The sequence below is a fragment of the Zonotrichia leucophrys genome, chromosome 7 (genome assembly GCF_028769735.1).
Source record: "Zonotrichia leucophrys gambelii isolate GWCS_2022_RI chromosome 7, RI_Zleu_2.0, whole genome shotgun sequence".
NCBI lineage: Eukaryota > Metazoa > Chordata > Aves > Passeriformes > Passerellidae > Zonotrichia > Zonotrichia leucophrys.
Window position 1 is genome coordinate 23,083,707 of NC_088177.1, and position 20,824 is coordinate 23,104,530.

Genomic DNA, 20,824 nt, shown 5'->3' on the forward strand with positions numbered 1-20,824 from the left:
ACGACACCCAGCCTTGCACCGTCACCCTCCCGCAGTGGTCCCTGCGTTAGCCGATCAGTCTTTGTCAGCTGATAATGGCAGGTTGTATAAAAACACATTACATGCGCCAGAAAGCTGCCGTAGAAATGACTCCTCCGATTTAATCTGTATTCGGTTCTTGGGAGTCGTTTTGTTTTGGTCGGTTGGATTTTTGGGGACAGGGAATTGCTTTTTTTTCCCTGCAGATCCTCCATCACAGCTTTTTCAACATCCTTGATAGCTTAAGCACACCTTTGGAAAGGGGAAGCTGGGCTGTCTTGTGTGGAGAAGCCATGGAGTGGAACAGGTCACCCTGCTGCGGAGCGGGCAGGTTGCAGACTCATCGGTCTGGTTGTGACATGCCTCTGGCACCTCGGTCACTCCCTGTCCCCAGGGCAGGGCCTGGTCACTCCCTGTCCCCCCCTGGGCTGCACCTCCTGCTCTCCAGAGGTGGCTCTGAGGCCTCTCTTGGCAAACTGTATTCAGACTATTTACATCCCCCACCTCAGCCCTGCTCTCTGGTTCACAGAAACAAGATTGGAAATAGATGTTGTCGTCCAAGAAAATCAATTTAAATCCCTGGAGAACCAGATGCCACCGCCAGCAAATTTCAATAAGAGAATGGGAAAAAGGGCAAATACTGCAGAAAAAAGTAGATTTACAGAATTATATAAATTATTGAACCTACACTACTCATTAGGCAAAGACAGGCTGTGTGATGCTGATTTATGTTTTTCCTATTTCTCATACTGGCAGTTGCAGATTTGGGAGTATCATTGTGCAACAAAGGGCATCCTGGCATACAAAGCCATAGTCATTTTCCTATTAAAGCAGAGACCTCCATAGAAGGATCCCTTGACATAGTATTTTTTGTGTAACTTCTCAGATAAGCTTCTTGGAAAAAAAGATTTATTCTTTCAGCTGAACCTGAAAGTGTCATTTTCAATGTGGTTGAATAAAGCTAGGACATTCATTAAGTTACACTTCTTTTTTTTCTTTTTGGTGTTCAGTTTCCAAGAGCCGGAGCAGGAAAAATGCTAAGCAGGACTTTGGTGAGTGTATTTTTCATATAGGTGAGTGTAGTTTTCATATAAAATCCATAGAAATATTAAGCATGAAGCCACATACATCATAAGACACATTTAAGATTGGATTATTAGGGCGCGATGCCTCTCCCCAAGTTAAGGTGCAAACAAGGAAGGCAATGTGCCAATGTCAGTAGTACATTGGATTTTATTTACCAGTAAATGGAGAGGAGAGAGAAAAAAGGAAGCAGGGGGCATCGGGAGGGAAGAGAATGACAGAGGCGCATCACTGTGATAGAAAGTGATCCAGTGGATCCATACTCCAGAGACAGTTACTCCTCTTCTGGTCTTCTCCATTGGAAGGGTGCCATGAAATGTAGAGTTCAATGGGTTAACACCTTCAGGTGTCCAAGGGAATGCCCAAGCACCTCCCATCCATGGGAAGAGATGTTTTACACTGTCTTTTAGTACACTGGATCTGTTGCAAGGTCATGGTGGAATGCCTCAGAAATGAGTCTGGGGGTGCTTTGGGGATCTTTAATGGCTTACACATGACAGCTGCCTCTGACATCAGCAAAGTCAAGCCAGTTATGTCCCATCACAAGGGATGCATGCATGTGTGTGAATGTTAATGTCCCCTGTGGAAGTGACCTCCCCCGAAGAGGGGAGGTGGCAATGTCACAACTGGACCAGTTGCATGCTGAACAACAATTGGCACGATAAAAACACCATCCCTTCTCTGGAGGGTCTGCTTCTTATCTGGCTCAAAGCTCAGCTTGCAGCCTCCAAGGGTGGGTGTTCATTCCCTCTGTCTCGTGTGGAGCAGAGGCTTCACCAGCACATCCCAAAACCTCTCCCCATCCACCCTGGCCACGGAGGGAAGAGTGCAAACCCTGCCTCAGAGTCTGTGGCTGCAGCTCCCCCTGCCAGACCCAGCCAGAGCTGATGTTCTAGCACAGCCGCTCAGCTGCTTTCCTTGTGGATTCACTCTTCTTCCCCAGCCTTGGTTACTTCTCCTTAGGCCTGAGATTAACTGGACAATAGTACCACCTTCATCTTACTTCAAGTTCCCATCAGGTATCTTAACTCACAGTTCAGTTTCCCAGATTCAGGCAGCGTGGGCTTCCTGCAGCTTCTTTAGAGACTTTGCCATAGTGGGCAAAATCCTTTTGATGACCGTAACAATGTTTAACACAATAATGATTTTTAAGTCTCTTAGAAACAATAGTACCAGTAATGTAGTCACTTATTTTTCTTCTAAAAGAAATACAGGGCAGGGAGGTAGAGGTGTCTTAAGGTTCATTCAAAAACACCATTTCAGACAGGGGTTATTCAACCTCTGTGACCCGAAAGAAATTACAGAAAACTGCATTGTTAATTATCTCACTTGTTTCTGAACAATTTATTCTTTAATACTCTCTTATGATCTTGATACCAAATTCTGAAGTGTCTATTCTGCAGAGGGGTTTGGGTTTTTTTCACTCATTTGCCTATACTTAGACCAAAGAGAAACAAACATGTAGAAGGGCAGCTTAAATTGCTTTAAAATAACACAGTTACATTACATAGATGGTAAACAAAGATGGATGACAAAGTGCCATGTATACACACAGGTACCCACCCTCATCTTCTAAGGTCTTAACTGATAAAACTTATATAGAACTTATAGTTCTTAATAGAACTGATTCTTAGATAACTGTAATCATTCCCATTCTTTACATCAGGCAACAGGGAATTTTACTAAATATAAAATGAAACCTTTGCTTACCAGCCCTATACTGAGGATAAGCAGATCTATGGAGATTGAAAATATTTCCTTACAGAACTGTAAGAAAATACTTTTATTTTCTCCTGTAATAAGCAATATTGTTGTTTCAGTGCTGTCATTTATTGCAAGGGCGGTGTGTGTCTGGCCAAACAATACCCTTAGTCAAGGCATAGGTAAGAGACACGTTTTTGAAAAGGTTTTTTGTAAGTTACACCTTGCATTTTTGCCAATTCATTGAATTACGAAAATCTGTGAGAGTACAGTAGTAATAACAAGTGAATGGAAGTACTTTAAAGAAAAAGCATGAAGTAGAGCACCAAAGAACATTTAAGAGTGTGTGATAATAAACAAATGAGGCAGAGGGAGACCTTGGGAGGCAGGCTCATGGCAGGGAGAAGCTGTGAAAAGGCAGGCACCAGCTGATGGAAACTGGATGTGCCCCAGATTAGGGGAGTGCCACAGGAGTCAAGAGCCATCTCCAGGAATCAGAAAGCACAGCTGCCAGTAGGATCCAGTAACCAGATCAACATCCCCTGTTTTGGATACTGACCACCCAGCACAACCTTATTTACTTTCCTCTCTGAGCCCTCTTTAGGACTGAATCGCTTAGAATACTTCTAGATGAGCACTCTTACACCTAAATAGCCTAAAATTACTTGTGTGAAAACAGTTTCCTGATGATGCAAAATTACTCAAGGTAGGCAAAATGAAAACTGACTCTAAGCAGCTGTAGAAAGATCTGACAATAGTGAGCAATAGGGCAATGAGACGGTGGCTGAAAGTCTGTCAGTAACTAGGAACTAATGTAAACAACCCTAATGAATGTAATGAAAATAATGAAAGTAATGAAAATAACCCTAACTAAACTTACATAATAACGGGCTATAAATTAGCCTTTATTACTTGGAGTCATTGTGAGTAGGTTTCTGCAAACACTGGTTTGCTACTCAGCAGTAGTCCAAAAGGCAAACAGTGTTAGAAATTGCTTCAAAAGCAGCAGAAAACAAAGTAGGAAAGCTCATTACAACCCTGCATAAATGTCTTTGCACTTGAGTGCTGTGTACAGTTCCAGTTCCTTTATATGATAATGTGAAACTAGAAAATGCATGTATGCAACAGAAAAAATATATGCAGAGGTATGGGAGTGCATCTGTGTGAGGAGATAATTCTAGCTGAAGAGCAGAACTGAGAAGGGATTGTCTTTTGATCTATAAAATCCCCAAAGATACACAGGAGGCTGACAGGAAGCAATCACGTGCTGGTTTTTATCACACAAGACCTTGGGAAAACTCAGTAAAAGATCAGGCAGAGGGTTTAAAACAACAGCTGGGAAAAAAAAAATTCATACACTTAATAAATTAGAGTTCTATTTAGAACATCCCTATTAAATAAAAGAAACCAGAAAAACAAACCTGAAATGCAGTTTGTCAGAACTCCAAGAATCTCTGAAGACAAACATGATAAATCAGCTGGAGTGTTCAATCTCACATAAACGAAGTCTGTATGGTTGATAGTATAGTTAACTATATCCACTCAAAAATAACACGAAGTTTGTTTCATACTTGATTTTGGCAGTGGTTAGCAGTCCCAATACTCATTTTCAGCACAATGCATGGTTTCTTTACTGCTCAGAGTGCAAAACCAAAGCAGTTTAAACATTTTGAACTATACATTTTAAACAACAGAGAAAAAAATCTCTGGTTGGAAGTGTTGTAACTAAAATCCTTATAACCCTGCTGGCTACTACCAGCCCTCTGCTTTCTATTCTAAACTCAGTTCTTTCAAGCTTCAGTATTTAAAGGACTTGTTCTTAGTGCCTCCACTAGAATAGTTTTAAAAGGGTCACAGTGGTACAGTTTCCTCTGCACTCCCTGAGAACTACCTAATAATTTATTTTTCCAAAGCAACAGCTTCAAAGTTTCAGAGGGCCTCCTGGATAAAATTCCAAGAAAGCTGTTATATATGGGCATCGAGGCCATTTTTGGATCCTTGGCCTTTAAACAGGCAAAGGGTAAAACCCAGTGACAGCTGTTTATGGATAACCCATGTCTAAAATTCTGGCGATAATTTTAAGTAGCTTACTTGGTATGCTATCACACAGAAGAAAGGCAGCAAATTTCAATGTCCCCAGTATTATTATAAGAAGTGAATTCAGAATAGAAGTGAATTTTGTAGACTTGATTAAAATTTAAAAATATCAGTGGGTCAAAACACACACCACATGTATTCACATGTCATTGCCTTTGATTTTGTTTTGCTGATTAAACATAACTTCCCTCCTGCTATCCTTAACAGGCACATAAGAAAGGGGATTTAGTGTGCCCAGCATGAAGATAAATCAGCATTCCAATACTTAAAATAACTTTCAGCCATCTTGCAATTTTATTTGTGAAGCTGCTTATAATTTGAAGTTTAGAAAATATTTCAAGCATATATTTGTATTTTCAATAGTTTTTATGTACACATACTCTGCTCTGTTAACATTGCCCTGTATCTTTTAAAATGGCATCTGAAAAATTTACTCACTATCACTTTCCAAAGACAGAACTTGGCCAGAAGAACTGGAAGAATTCCCAGTGAAACTTCTGTACTCCCAAGCTCAGAATTTGTAAACACTTTCTCTAAATATAGAGTAGGATCTGATCAGCAGTTAACTCTTCAGTCTTAATAAAGTCCTGCAGATATTGTGTATTAGATATTGAATGTTAACACTGGACCTTCCCAAGGTCTGCAGAATCTGAAGAAAAATTCCTAATAAAAGAATTCAGATGTGGGAGCAGGCAGAAGTATAAAATTGATTAAATCAAAGTCTTATATCAATATTTATTTCTTACTTTTTTATAACCATAAAATTATTTCTACTGGACATAATTTAGTGTGATTTGTGAAATCTCTATTATCTCATTTTCAAAGGTACAAAAGTCTTGTTCAACACCGACAGAAACTATGACTGATGAACACAGCCACTTAAAAGTCACTTATAGGTAAGCACACTAACTTCTACTTGTCAGCATCATAGCACTGGTACTGCAGAATAACACACCAGAAACCCAGACAGTTTTGGTCAATTCACTCACCAGCATCAAAGGGAATTATGAGTGACACAGGATTTTTTCCAGTACAGGAACCTAAGGCTCACTCTTACAGCAGACAGAGATTTTACTTACCAGTGCAAGGACCTAGAAAAGCAGCCTGCCACTTACCAGCAGTGCTATGTAACAATTAAACAGGGAGTGATGGTATCATATCCAATCAAAAGTGTATTTACACAAACTGTTACTTAGCCAAAGAATAGATCATGAATGTTTTCAGGAAATATACTGAATTCTGAGAGCAACAATGATTTTATTCTAAGTATCTTCTAAAAACCTTTACCCAAATACTAAAACTGACTCCATGCAAGTCCCTTGATAGCCTGATTCAGCAGTGACTAAAAGGGAGACACCTGAAAACCAAACTCTACAAGCAGTGTCTTGAACCCTTAGAAATCAAAGTGGGAAGAAGGTTTTTTTGAGCTGCAGCCTAATTCTGTTCAGTTGCAGACCTGCCTGAGCAGGTTGGCAAGGGAGCTCCATAGCCCAAAGCAGGACTGCACACAGAGCACTGACCTTCCATGCCCAGGGATGCCACAGTGCACTGTTCCCAGAGACATGTAGTAACAAAAACAAGATTGAGAACAACTAGAAAATGCCATTGTTCTAGTTTGTAACATCAAGCTGTAAAGGTTATCTTCCAACCCTCTGTGTGTGTTGAATGCTCCCTCAAGTAACCATTAGGACCATTCCAACATGATTCTTCTTCCCATCTTGGATGGCCAAATACCACCACCAGTTACTCAATTTTTGAGTGTTTACCCTCCTAGGGATGTTTATACCCCCTAAAGACACAGGCATCCACCCCACTAAGCTGGGCATTTTGGCACAGGAGACTCATCAAGCGGCCAATTCTACCAACAAAATATTTAAGAATGTACTTTGAATTATTTTCTTGATTACAGCAATTTTCTTAAATCTAGATGAACACTGTCATGTCTGCTGGTGTTGTTAAAGTTATTTTATTTTCTTTGCTGTACTTCACTTTTCAATGCAATTTAAATCACGAGAGATGTCTTCTATTTTAACAGAATCTGAATCATTATCAATTAACCACTCAAGTCAGAAAATGCTGGCTCCTTTATTTCCTCCATCATTGTAATTTCCATCTTATAGGAAGGATTCAGGTAAAAACAAGAACTATTTCTGTAATACAAGGTTATATACTATTACAAGAACAACCACCAGTTTACAGTTTTTAATGCCTACAGAATTTTCAAAACTGCATGTCTGCATATTCAGAAAGAAAAAGGATGATAGAGAGATCAACTAAGTAACAATTAACAAATAAAAAGTTGTCACTGAAAAAAGCTGTCACTGTCCACAGGAACCATGTCTAGTCACGTTTTCAGTCAGTCAGTCAGCTAGCTGAGGGTCATGTCATTACTTAGTTTCTGTAGAAAAAACACAAGCACAAAAATAGTATCAAAAAGCAACATACCTATTTTTATTTCAAAGTACATATTATAAAATATAATCATTACAACAGCATATAAATAAGGCTTTCAATATCTTTAGAAGAATATTACTAAAGTTTTAAGCATGCTTCTTTAACTTTTAAAGAAGTGCCTCTTTCAGCTGTGTGTAAAAGCCACCATTTTTTCTGCAGTATACTGTTGATACAAAATACAGCTATTTTTTCAATGTACACCACAACTATGATACAATTACCTTTTAAAAACATTTTTGTAGAGCAGTAAATCATTAAAATATATTCATACTAATATCAGGATTTCAATAAAGGTTTAAGTCAAAAAATTGAATGCAAATGAAATCAGTGATGCAGTACTTCTTCCAGACAAGAATAAAGAAAGACAAAAATAACCAAGTATTTTATGTCAGAAAAAAAAATAATCAACTTAATCAGTAACTAAATAATTATTAAAAATACCCAGGTTTTTTTCAGCAGGGGAAAAATGCAATGAATCCATTTTCTGTGGGCTGAAGTCAATCAGCAATGAGAATCAAAAGCCACAGAACTTTGCTCCACATATCTATGCCTGGAATTTCTAACACAAGCTGGTTAGAAACTCTGCTTTCTAAGGACTGTTTTAAAATCTTATAACAGACATTTTGGGAGGGTTTGGGGCTTTAGTTTTGTTTGCTTGTGGGTCTCTTGCTTAGTAGTTTGGGGGGGAGTAGATTTTCAAGGGTGGGGGTGGTATTTAAATAGAACTACTAGGTAGCAATGAAGAGATTAATTGAATGCCACCATGCATTCTTCTGACAGCTAGCAAATTCTTCCCTTCCTCTTCTATTTTTGAATGACACTGTGTGTGTAACCAGCATCAGACCCTGCAGTGAGCTTTTCACAAAGTATCCAAGTGACACAAAGCCCTGAGCTGAGAGCACAAGCTGCTCAACAGCAACATTTTTAAGAAAGGTCTGCTTTTAGCAACTGACTAGAAGTAATCACTGCAGTTATCTTCTCAAGCCTACACTGATGTAAAGCAAGATAATTTGAAGTGATTATTTCAGCCATAAATATTTGCTTAGCAGAAAAGGGAATAACCCTACACCCCAAAAAACTTCCATTAGAACTTAAAGTGGTGAAGAGAACCCTACTAGTCTGTATTTCCATCTTTTCTCTGCTACTTTTAACCATTCACATAAACAAATTAGTTTTCATTGACTTGTAGAAGAACCAGAACTAGTAAAATTAATTAGTGGATTAGTTCAGAATATTAATAGATGTGTATTCAAATTTGCCTGAAAAACTAAATTTGTTGCAAGGTAACAGAAAGTTCTCACAGTCAGAAGTTTGCATTGCAAAAGCATTAAGAGTAGCATACTGTTACCATAAAACCTTTTTTAAGGAACAATTTTGTATTTTAAAAAAGGCTGTTTGCATAAGAAGGTGTTGGGGAAAAACTTCAAATGTGTTAAAAAACTAATATTTTACTTAATTATTACATTGTATGACATTTATTTTCATAAAGATTCTAGAATTCACAGGTCTTATGAATTTTCATCAGAAAACCTTGTATAGAAAACACTATTTCAGAAATTCAGTCACCTTGTTAGAGACAAAAGGCAAGCAACACAACAGGACTTTAGAAAGGATTTTTTTGTTTAGAGGCAATGACTTCCTTAAGTGAAAACTCACAGAAGTTTTAGATAGGAAGGTTATTTCCTACAGCTAAAATTGAAAATGAAAAAAGTTAGTATTCTCACATCTTTAAAAAAACCCCACAACTATTTCAGAGGTAGGGAGAACTGCATCTCTTTTCACATGCACAATTTAACACTTTAATCAAAACCAAAATATAAGCCCCTAAATTACTGCAAGCTTGTCAGTCAGTCCAGTGCAGTCAGGCAGTGGGAAAATCACTTTTATGGGCAAGCCCTTTTGAAAGGCAATCTTTCCTTTTAGGTACCCCTTCATCTGAATTTTAGAAGCCAACTAAAGGACAAATAAGTAATTCTGTCTGTATATCCTGAAAAGAGATAGATGCCAAGACAACCTGCTAAGAAACTTGGAATCAGGAGCCTGGTGTACAGAAAAAATGGGGATAAATAATTTTTCTAATTTTGGATGCATGTTGTATTTACACTTCTCCAGTAAAAAGTACACAAGGCAGACCTGATATTAAATTACTCTTCACTCATAGTTATTCCTGCAGGGACACAGAGGCTGGGCCTTTATTGCTAAAAGCAAAAGCCACATTAAAAACAAACAAAATATGGGTACAAGTTACTTAAAATTGCATTCATCAGAGCTGCTGATTAAAAAAAAAGTTTCAATTAAGTTTTAGCTATAATTCCATGCAGAAAAAGAATGCCCAGGAATCCAACTTATTAAAACAAAAGTTGTGTACAAAAACTAAAGCCATGTTTAGTATCTGCTGCTTATCAAAAAAGCAACTGGGAGGTCCTTAGAAGAAAAGGAGGAAAAGAACACTTTGGGCAAAAGCTTTTTTTGGTCTTTGCAACTCTGGGGTCACAAAGAACATCTATAGAAAGAAAGGTACAAAGAGTGAAGCTTAGAGGGAAAATACTGATGCAAAGACAGCCATGTGATGTTTTCTGAATTAGTTAAATCAACACTTCATATCCCCTAGGAAGGCAGTATGGTACTGCAAATATCTGGAAGCTTTAGCAATATTTGAGAGTTATTTTGTAGAAAAAAGGGCTTAGGCTTTTCTCCCTCACTTAGGCTTTTCTCCCTCAACTATATTCACCTTTGGCAACAGTCCTAATGCTGAAAAAAATAATTCAAAAATGTGATGAAAGTCAATATAATTTGAAGCAAAGCAATGTTTTAAAAGAACAATAGAATTTTGGTTCCCGAAGGCAGTAAGATATAAAACATCTTAGGAGTTTAGCTAGATTTCACAGGCCATAAGCATAAAATAATTAAGCTCTCAAACACCTATCTCAATTCCTTAACCACAGGCTCTGCTTTATTTTCTCTGCAATCACATATTTCAATCACACCTGATTTCTGAGACCCAAATATCCCAAGCCCTTGGTTTCACCTGACAATCTTACCTGTCCCCCTCCATCCTTTTTTTTATTTACCCTGTCACTCCTCTGCCTTTTAGGGGCTCAACCTTTCATCTTTAACCAATGCTACTGAGGACATATGATAGTAATGAAAGAAAAGACACACACAAGCTTATGTCTGTTTCACTGTTTATTTTTTGCATACTCTTTTCAATGTCAACTGATTCTCCCAAGTACAAAAGTGATATTTCTTTGAACATCCAGATTGATTTTAATCAACTGGCTCATTTTGTTTTTCAAGGATTATAAAAATTGATTTTTATAAAATAAAGTGCACGTGCGTATATATATAAAAGCATACACACACCCATAGAGATAGATATATATATGTGTGTGTGTGTGTATACACGCACACATATATCAAAAATTATATATATATGGAATATATATAATATATATAACTAAAGTAATATATATTTAATAAATATAAATATTCTATATATATAACTAAAGTAATATGTGTATATATACATACATGCATGTGTGTATGCACACACAGATATATCAAAAATTTTATATATGGAAATATATATATTATATATATAACTAAAGTATATATATATTACATATAACTAAAGTAATATATATATTTTATATAACTAAAGTGATATGTATATATATACTACACATGTGTGTGTATGCACACACAGATATATCAAAAATTCTATTTCAGTTTGCTAGCAAGAATAGAGTTTCTCATTCTATGTTTGTACCTGCCTGCAAGCTCTTAGCCTGTCCCTGAGTGAGGTACTGCAGCCTGGGAGGGAAGAGCCCAGCTGGGGGGGGCACTCACCTGCTCAGTAAGTTCTCTGGCGCTTGTTGGGCTCCTCGGAGGGGGAGTCTGCCAGCCTCACCTTCAGCCTCACACCATTCACAATCTTGCCATGCAATGCAGTTATGGCCTCACTGGCACTTGCTCTGTCTGCAAATTTTGCATAGGCCACATTTTTTCCAGCCACAAGATAAACACTTATTAATTGTCCAAAACGACTGGGGGAGGAGAAAAAAAGAAAAGGTCATTTACAGATTTTCCTGCAAAAAATTTTCCAGTCTAAAGCACGTATAATTTGTTAACTGCAAAACCAGGATTTTTATTTCTATGCTCCTAATTTGCATATTCCCCTGTCTTGAATTAGGGGCAGAAGTCCAAATGAGCACTAAAAGGTTCAGAAGTTTTCTATGAAATACTACAACAGAGCCACAAATATCAATGATCTCTCTCTTATTTACAAGAATATGTAAAGCTGATCAATATTACAGTCCCCAAACACCAAATGGCACTCAAAACACCCCACAAAAACAAAACAAGAAAAAGCCCCAAACCAACCAAAAATAAGACATATACACCCAAGCTGACAGGTAATTTGGAAGCTAAATCTGCATCTCACTTAAATGAACTTGCTCAGTTGTAATTTTATCTTTGAAAAGGTGTCACTGAAATGGCTCAGAAAGCAAGCATTGCAGCTTCAGGGAAAAATAAGAGTATTGTTTTTTTCTATTTTTTAGGAAAAATAGAATACTCAGATGATTCCTAGACAGATCCGCAAATATTTTTTAAAAATTGTCTGCTTGCTTCTTACAGAAGTTATGCTAAACTGTCAAGTCTCAGGTCCATAGCCTTTTCCTCCACCAGTATCTGATTAAGAAAATCCACTATATCATACTGGTACAATTTTGACTTCCACACAAACTGCTTTCCTCTCCTGATGCTTTTAAAATATTTTGGCTTTCCAAAGATTTACTGCACATTCAAGCTATTATAAAAAGGAAATGTCTCTTTTTTCAAGAGTATACTACAAATTAATAATATAAAATATTGGACAGCTGCTAATTACAGATTTTTTAAAAGATAGCAAAAATTATCTCAAGTCTTTGCTCCACATAGGGAGATAGAAAGAACAGCTGAAATAGTGTTGGAAGGATGCAAGCCATTATAGTGTATCAGGAAAAAACACCTGATACACCTACAACAACACCCTACACTTGCTCCCCGTAGGTTACTGTGGAAATTTATCAAAATAGTTAAATGCCTAAAAAAAAAAAAAGTAAAACAAAATGTTAAATGAATAAGGAAATAGCAACTGGAAGTACTACAATTTTTGGTTAAAAATCTACCTCTGAAGACTAGACATTTTACTTCAGATTAAGTAAATTGATAATAAAGTTGCTATACTGATGATACTGCAGATGTGCTTCAACGTGAATCCCATTACACACATCTTTCAAAAAGTAAAGTAACTGTTACCTACTGTTCAATTAGGACTTCATGGTCACTGTGCACTGCCTTTTCTGGAAAGAGTTTTCAGGCCCTCTTTTTTATTTTCAATATTTACTTTCAATATTTCACAGTTTGTTTCCTTTTTGTTAGGGAACACTTATTTGTAGACAGAGTCTTACCAGAACACATCCTCCAGTACATTTACTGGTAAAGGATGGGGATGAAAAAGTATGAAAAGCCTTTCCTTCACAGAAGTGTCAGGTGGAACTTTTTTTTTGGGTGGTGGAAGTATGGCATCTGTTTGGGGCTGCAGCAACTGTGGGGCAGAAGCTCCTCCAAATGCTTGCTGAAACAAGGGAAAAAATGCAAGTGTAAGTTAACTGGTGGTGAGGGGCAGAGGAAGTAATTTTACCTTTCTTACCATTTTTGTTCCATTACAGGACATAAATAGGCTCTGTGAGTTCTAATCTTCATTACTTTATTTACTTTAGTTATTTCATTAAACTGGACAACAAATTCAAGCAAGGTCAGACACGCTTTTAGGGAATAAAGATGCAGCACATAGAACAGTTTGCAGAAGCAGGTGAGCAGCGCTCTTTATTGGCATACGTGAGGCTCCTTACAACAACTCAGAAGCACACCAGCGGCGTCCGTGATCGGAACTTACAGGGGGCGTCCTGTACTGCTGAACCATGGCGCCGCTGCCGCGCAGCGCCGACGACACCTGCGCTGTCACCAGCTGCGTCGCCATCTTCCTGATCAGCCTGCAAGCACAAGTGACAACACACTGCTTGCAAGAAAGAGCGAAGTCATCTTACATTTAGCAAGAAAAAGTACGTTTTAATACACATCAGAGTATCTCTAGAAATCTGTAATAACGAAAATCACAACAGGCTTTCATGACAGCCTACGGAGAGATCTGAAAGCCTGCACACTAGCTGCAACTCACTGAAAACATTCATTCGTTACCACTTGGAGATACACAGAACTACTCTTTGGGGTTTTTAACACTATAGGGGAAGAAAAAAATATTAAATTATCTCTACAAGAGCCCACTACATTTTGTGAGGCAGGCCTAAAAAGCAAAACAGACAAAAAAATTTCCATGTGTTTTCATAAAGAACACAGAGATTCAGTTCAGAGATCAAAATATTACCATAGAAAGTTTACTTCCAGCTCTCATTTTCCAGAGATTTTTCTTTGTTCTGTTTCAGAGTAAGAAAAAGCAATTGCTTTTTTTGCATAGATACACAGCCTGTGTTGCAAGACCATGTAGGAATTATTGAAGAATGAAGATTGCAATGTCAGATCAGCCACGCACTTCTGAAGTGAATCACTCCACTGCCCCTCCTTACTGTCTTAATCTCCCAGAACAGGTTTGACGTGAACTAGACTCCTTTAGGATGAAACTAAGGCAAAACACTCACTGCAGGAGATTACTTAAGCTGCTCCACCTTGTACTGGGCATTTAAAACACAGGAAGAAGTCAGAGATGGTCAAACAGCTGAGAATTCCCCATACTGTGACGATATCAAGATACTCAGCATCCAGAAGTTTTACTCTACATATGTGCTTCACAAAACTACTACTTGCACTACTGTAAACACAACCAAGAGATGAAGTACATAAATCTAGTTTGAATTCATAAACCTCATCAAAAATACATTCCAGCCTTATTGCATGTTACAGATATATTGACAGATTCTTGCCAAATCCTAAAAATTTAGACAGTATTTTAAGACTATGTATTTTAATATTTTCTTAATCTACCAAGACTACTACGTTTCAAAATGCTGGTTCTAAACCATTCAAGAAGAAAACCTGAAACCGAACAGTTTCAGAAAATACTACTGGCAAGCATGGCACAAGCTCACAGTGATAACTGATGTTACACCTTATGTTACAAATGTGTATTTTATATTTTGCTCTCCAGAATGTAACTTGCAGCTTTGTAAGTTGTACTTACTCTGAGCTGTCATTCCCATCTTCTAGGAAAATGACAGTTAGTCGATTTCCAGGAGGATACTCAAAGCCATGCAGTTTGTACTTGGCATATATAGCTGAGGCAGCAGTGCTGTACTGAATCACAGCGTACCCTGCAAGCACCGTGCACACAGCGTCAGCAGGAAACAGGCAACTCCTCAGAACAAACTATACTCACATGAGCAATGCATCTAAACTGCACATCAGTCATGGATGACACAAAATTCTTAAGTCTTTTTAGCACACATCATTATTACTTCATCACTTTTATTTGTGAAGGAAGCTTCAGTGAAATTTACTAGTGACAGATGAGCTGTATTTATGCTAGCTTGAAAAGCTGACAGTAAAACCATACAAGTGAAAACACATCTTCCTCACTACTCCAGAACTAGTAACAAAAGGGTACATAATTTTATTTAAAAATGCAATCATCCCATCAACAGTGAATTTAAAGAACTGTAAAGTTATATTTTAACTTTCTGAATCATTTACATTTCAAGTATCTTGGAGAAGAGATCACTTCCATATTTGTCTCAGTAGCAGTAAAATAAGACTGAAACGAAACAACCTTTCAGTAGAAAACATGATCCATTTTAGAATTATTTAATCCCCATTTACCCATGTCAACTTCTACACACACACATTTCAGAATAAAAAATTCTGAAGATCTGTTTAGAGAACATTTTATTTTAATGTCTAGTAATTTCCGAAACTTCTTCATTTATTCTGCCTCAAACTATTAATTTGACCAAAACCCACTTAGTATGACTTTGATTCCATCCTTCTTGAGTTTTTATTATCTGAAGGTAAAGGTATAAGCCCTTAAGGGTTATGTGTAAACAGGGGTTCAAACAAAACTGAATTTTTGGGTGTATGCAGTGATAGCAGCAACAACCGCTTGTTTCCAACAAATGTACTGTATTTTGCAGTGCAAATTAATTAAGCATAATTATAAGGGATTCCCTTCAGAGAAAAAAAAAAGATTAAAACCTTTTGTACTTTTACTTACCACTATTGGTATGAGGGTCTCTCTGCACATCACAATATTCCAGACCTGGAACTAAATCGAAGAGGGCGAACAGCTGCTCTTGAATAAAGGGGAGCCGAGACACCACCGACAGGCGCTTCGAGACTGGCTCCTGAATTCGGGTCTCAGCTTTTTCAAAGCTACAATATTCTGGCTGCATACCTCAAGAATCAACAAAATAATCTGACTCATCATACTTGCATGCCTACATTTCATACCTATGTCACATCAGACTTTTAAAAGTAATCCAAGTAAATTATATGCTGAAGGTCACGTGTTGATTTCACCAGTGCAGGTCACAAAATTACTGGGCAACCAGAGCAAAGCAAGCCATAAAAGTAGAGAGATGAAATTCCTGGCCAGTTTCAAACTTCAACATCCAATCTACTATTGAAGTGTTTGACCTAAGCCTCCATCAGCTTCCCTTCCTCCAAACCACATTATTACTTAGTAACCACACTGGAGACTACAAATCATTTTTAGTGTAAAAAGCTGTGACTTACAAAATGGAAGCGTATTTCCTCTTAGTTCTGGTCTCATGACATTACTGTAATAATCGTGTTCAAAAGACTCAGATGACTTGTTTTTCGGTTCAGCCAAAATGGCCCTGTAGCCTGAAAGAAACAACCACACAGATAACAACACCTCAGCACATCTCAGTTATCTGACCAGGCCCACATTCTTCAAGTTCCATATTTAGAAACATATTATTCAGATAACCCAGTAAGTGCTGGCTTTAGAGGAATAACTAAATTATAACTCTTGAAGTCTACCCAAATAATTTTATGAAAGTCAACAGCTTCAAATTGAATTACTCCCACTCACAAGTTAAGCACGACAGAGGCTAACTGCCATGAGAGTGACTGAGCACTGGCACAGGCTGCCCAGAAAAGTGATGGAGTCTCCACGCATGGGGATATTCAAAGGTCACCTGGACATGGTCCTGGGCCACCAGTACCCAGGTGACGCTGCCTGAGCCAACAGGTTGAGCAAGATAACCTCCACAGTTCCCTTCCAACTTCAACCATTCTGTGATACTTAGCAGGATTGTGAGATGCTCCAGAAGACATCACCCGAACTTCTGTGCTAAAACAGTTGTTTATGGATGTTTTACACTGATCTAGGTTTTGTTTCTATTAAAGAAAAAGGTATAACACTCAAGATATCCAACTAATTTCATTTTAACCTCACAGCAAAAAGGAAATACAATTTGATTGCAAAGTAATCTCTGGTTCATATTTCTATGCACAAATATAATTTCTGTAGAACCCCTTATGATAGATATAATGCAGAACCACCACACACATCACTGAGGAAAAAAGAACCAAAGAAAGCCATAAAAAACATCAGAACAACAAATAACCACACCCACACCCCAAGTTGTTTCATACTCGTGATTAAGCAACACTGAACAGGAAGTAGGACTGGAAGACAGCTGTTAGGCTTTTCGGAAAACCTTTCCTCTCCTGGATGAGCAAACCAAATTTCCTCTGCCTCTCCTCCAAAGTCTTGTGCTTCCAGCCCCTGACATCTTTCCACCAGCCTCACTCAAATTCATAAACTTTTGGTACTAGAGCATAAGTGACAAACTATAGAATCACAGAATGGTTTGGGTTGGAAGGAAACTTCCATATCACCGAGTTCCAGCCCCCTGCCTTGGGCAGGGACACCTTCCACGACACCAGGTTGCTCAGAGCCCTATCCAACTGGCCTGGAACATTTCCAGGGACAGAACACCCACAACTCCTGAGGGCAGCCTGTTCCAGTGCCTCACCAGGTGGCTGGTAATAAATAAAGCACACAAAGTCTTTCACTCTGTAACAGATAAATCATGACACTAAACAAAATCACTATTCCCACAGTTTCAGTTAGCATGAATTTGTTCTTAAATAAATATGATCACAACAGAGTCCCTATGTATAATGAAATATATTTTATATAATAATTTTATATCAAATATATTTTATTAAAACTGCCTATTTGCAAAGACAAATTAAAATATTTTCCTGTGTATGAAGCCTACACTACAGATCAATAATAATGCATAAAATAAAACTGTGTCCGTTTCCAAACTCTTCTCACTGATCCTACTTGCAATTTGATCCTGAAAAATCATAATCAGGTGATTGTTCTCAAAGAATGTTAACAATGCTATTATTTATTTGCAATAGAACTTTGTCTCAACATGTTTCTGCATCATGAATAATTTAGCTGCAAACAAAACTAAAAATCATAGGTGTATTATGATGATGCACACTTATTGGAAAAAAACCTTAAAGAATTCACTTGGATTCTTACTTCGATCACACTCCTCAATTGCTAGGGCAGCTTGCGATGGTTTCAGGTACCTGACATAGCCCAAACCTTTACTTTCTCCAGTAGTCTTGTTTTTAATAATGCTGCAATATTCAATGTCTCCATACATCTAGAACAATGAAAAAAAATGTATTAATTTCCAATTTTAAAACCATTAAGAGTTCCATGTGGCATGCCCTTCTAATAATTTTAGAAAAATGCATTTTAAAATAACAACAAACAGTGAATCAGAACCTTGAACTTCTCCCGCAGATCCTCCTCCGTGTAGGTTTTTGGTATCATAACAAAGATTCGTGTGAGCTCCTCATCTTCAAGATCTCGGTGGCTTCCAGAAGCTCTTGACTGTGCAATAAACACCTAACAAAATAATTACATAGTTAGCAATTACTGGCAAAAGGGTCTAGGACACATATCAACAAGCAAGTGAAATGGTTTAACTGTCTTTGTATTTATTATTCACATAAGCTGCCTTTGCATGAAGAGAAAAGAATACCCGTGACCACCTGTGATAAAAGACCTACAAATATAATAAATCCCAAACAGGACAGGAGACAGAGAAGTTCCTTACTGGGAATAATGAGGACTGGTGAGAAATATCACTGCTGATTCAGCAGCATGTCAACATCACCGGTGGCATGTCAGGTAGCAAAGAATGCATTATTGCAACACACCTAGTACCGCAGTAGTAGAAACAAATAAGCAAGCAAGGAAACAAGAAAGCCTAGCAGCTTAATAAAACCAGACTACTGCAACTCAGTGCAAAGCTAGGCCAAAGTTTACAGGTCTACTGCTCTATGAAGGATGACAGCTTCTCATATCTGTTACTCTTAAAATCTTTTTTAGTTATTGAAGTAAATTTCATCTCAGAAGTGCACACCGGAAGACAAAAAGTCCAAGTAAATCACAAACAAAAACAAACAACAAACAAAAGAAAAAGCAAAACAACCAAGTAAGAAAGACTTTCAAAGCAAGCCTGCTATGTGAAAGTAGCGACTGATTTCACAAAGCTCTTAATTTATTTTTCTAGTGGCCATGCAAGGGCGTGAAACTCAGATCTTTTGACTTCTGATGGCAAGCCCATAAGAAAAGATTTCACTGACTCAATACAAATTCATTCATGCTTTCTTAGTACTTGGTGAACAGGAAAACAAATCAGGAAGCTGAACAGTTCCATAGATCAAAAAAAAAAAAGTTTTGAAAAGGGTTCACAAGCTACAAAACCAATATAAAGCATACTGGCAAAACCAGCTCTATTTATTCCCAACTCTTCTGCTTCCAACATTTAAAATGTACGAAAGTATCTTTGTCACGAGCACGCCCTCACTTCCGGGCGCGGCATTTTCCGCAGGCCCGCTCCAGCGCAGGCCGCCCGTGGGACTCGGGGGGCGGCCCGGCCTCACGGGAGCCGCGGCCGGCCGTGCCCGGGAGGGGCCGGGCCCGCCCCGGCAGCGCGGCCAGGCAAGGCCGGCCAGGCGGCGGCTCCCCCGGCCTGCGCCCCGCCCGCGGCTCCCGCTGCCCCCGCTCGGCCCGGCCCGGCCCGGCCTGCGAGCCCCCCCGGCCCGCCCCCGGCCGCACCTTGATGGGCTTGCTGTCGGGGAGCAGGCTGCGGCCGTGCATCTCCTCCATGGCCCGGCAGGCCTGCGAGCTGCGGGCGAACTTGATGAAGGCGATGCCGCGGGACTCGTTGGTGCGCCTGTCCCGCAGGAGCCATATGTTCTGGATGTCCCCGAAGGGCGAGAAGCGCTCCCTGATCAGCGCCTCGCCCGTGTCCTTGCCCAGCACCACGAAGACGCGGCTGTTGGGCGGCTCGTCCAGGCACTCGGCCGACAGGCGGATGCCGCTGCTCTCCTCCATGGCAGGGCCGCCGGGCACCGCGGGCTTCTCCAGGGTTACGGCAGGGAAGGGCAACAGCGCCTTTTCCGCCGCCGATACAGCGCACCCGCCTCTTCCGCCGTCCCTTCCGCCGCCGCTTCCGCTGCACCGCCCCGTCCTTCACCGCACCGCGCACACCGCCCCGCACCGTTCCTCACAGCACCGCGCACGCACCGCACCGCGCACGCCGCACCGCGCGCACACCGCACTGCGCACACCGCACCGGTCACACACCGCACCGCGCGCACACCGCACCGCACACACTGCAACGCGCACGCCGCACCGGTCACACACCGCGCCGCACGGCACACGCCGCACCGCACGGCGCACGCCGCGCCGCGCACACCGCACCGCACACGCCGCACCGCACCGCGCATACACCGCACCGCGCACACCGCACTGCGCACTCCGCACCGCACCGCGCGGCTACTCGGTGCCTGCAAGGACGGACGGAGGGCTGGCGGCGCGCGTTCTGCCTGCTCTTTTTCACAAGAAAATTAAATATTCAGAAATCCCGCCTCCCTGTCACATAAGCAGATGCAGTTGTCAAGTAGAAGGACGTGATAACGTTTGGTACTTTTTCCATAGGTCTACTTTTTCCATAGATGTGTTGAAAAAAGTGACATGCTCTCTATTCAGGAATATTATCAGTGCCACACTGCTGGAAAATATGGAAAGCACAAGACAGGACCAAATATTGGTACGATTTCCAATACTCAGTACACCAGGTCAGAAGATTTCCATCTTTCCCAGAACACTGGAGTGTAGGGCAGATTTTAATTCCTGATTCTGGAGAGCTTTTAGATTTTGTTTGCTGGTCACTACCCCCTACTGGCATCGTGCTGTGCTGCAGTTGTTGCTTGACTAAATACCGTCCCCTACTAGTACGCTATGACTGTTGGTCTTTCTTGTGCTTTTCACAGAGAAAGTATTGAAAAACAGTGAAACATCTAAAAGGGAAAGTATTTTGTGTGAGTTTCATTGTTTTTGTTTATATTA

General features: G+C 39.6%; 1 protein-coding gene across 1 annotated transcript; it reads right to left on the bottom strand.

Moving 5' to 3' along the window:
• Positions 1–6,965: 6,965 nt before the first annotated feature.
• On the bottom strand, positions 6,966–19,901 carry RBM45 (RNA binding motif protein 45). Its single transcript, XM_064718376.1, has 10 exons — positions 19,529–19,901; positions 18,188–18,310; positions 17,936–18,062; positions 16,141–16,251; positions 15,620–15,799; positions 14,594–14,723; positions 13,295–13,391; positions 12,807–12,973; positions 11,203–11,399; positions 6,966–7,297 (listed from the first exon to the last, which is right to left on the bottom strand). The coding sequence occupies exons 1-9, from the start codon at positions 19,805–19,807 to the stop codon at positions 11,207–11,209; spliced, it is 1,407 nt and encodes a 468-aa protein (XP_064574446.1). The 5' UTR covers positions 19,808–19,901; the 3' UTR covers positions 6,966–7,297; positions 11,203–11,206.
• Positions 19,902–20,824: the final 923 nt, after the last annotated feature.

What these genes read in the sequence shown, in the direction of transcription:
- RBM45 (XM_064718376.1), bottom strand. Translation starts at nt 19,807, where the DNA reads ATGGAGGAGAGCAGCGGCATCCGCCTGTCGGCCGAGTGCCTGGACGAG. An exon ending in AATTGAGGAGTGTGATCGAA is followed by an intron (nt 16,252 to 17,935) that starts GTAAGAATCCAA and finishes TGTTTCTTTCAG; the next exon opens with GCTACAGGGCCATTTTGGCT. An exon ending in AGACCCTCATACCAATAGTG is followed by an intron (nt 14,724 to 15,619) that starts GTAAGTAAAAGT and finishes CGGTGCTTGCAG; the next exon opens with GGTACGCTGTGATTCAGTAC.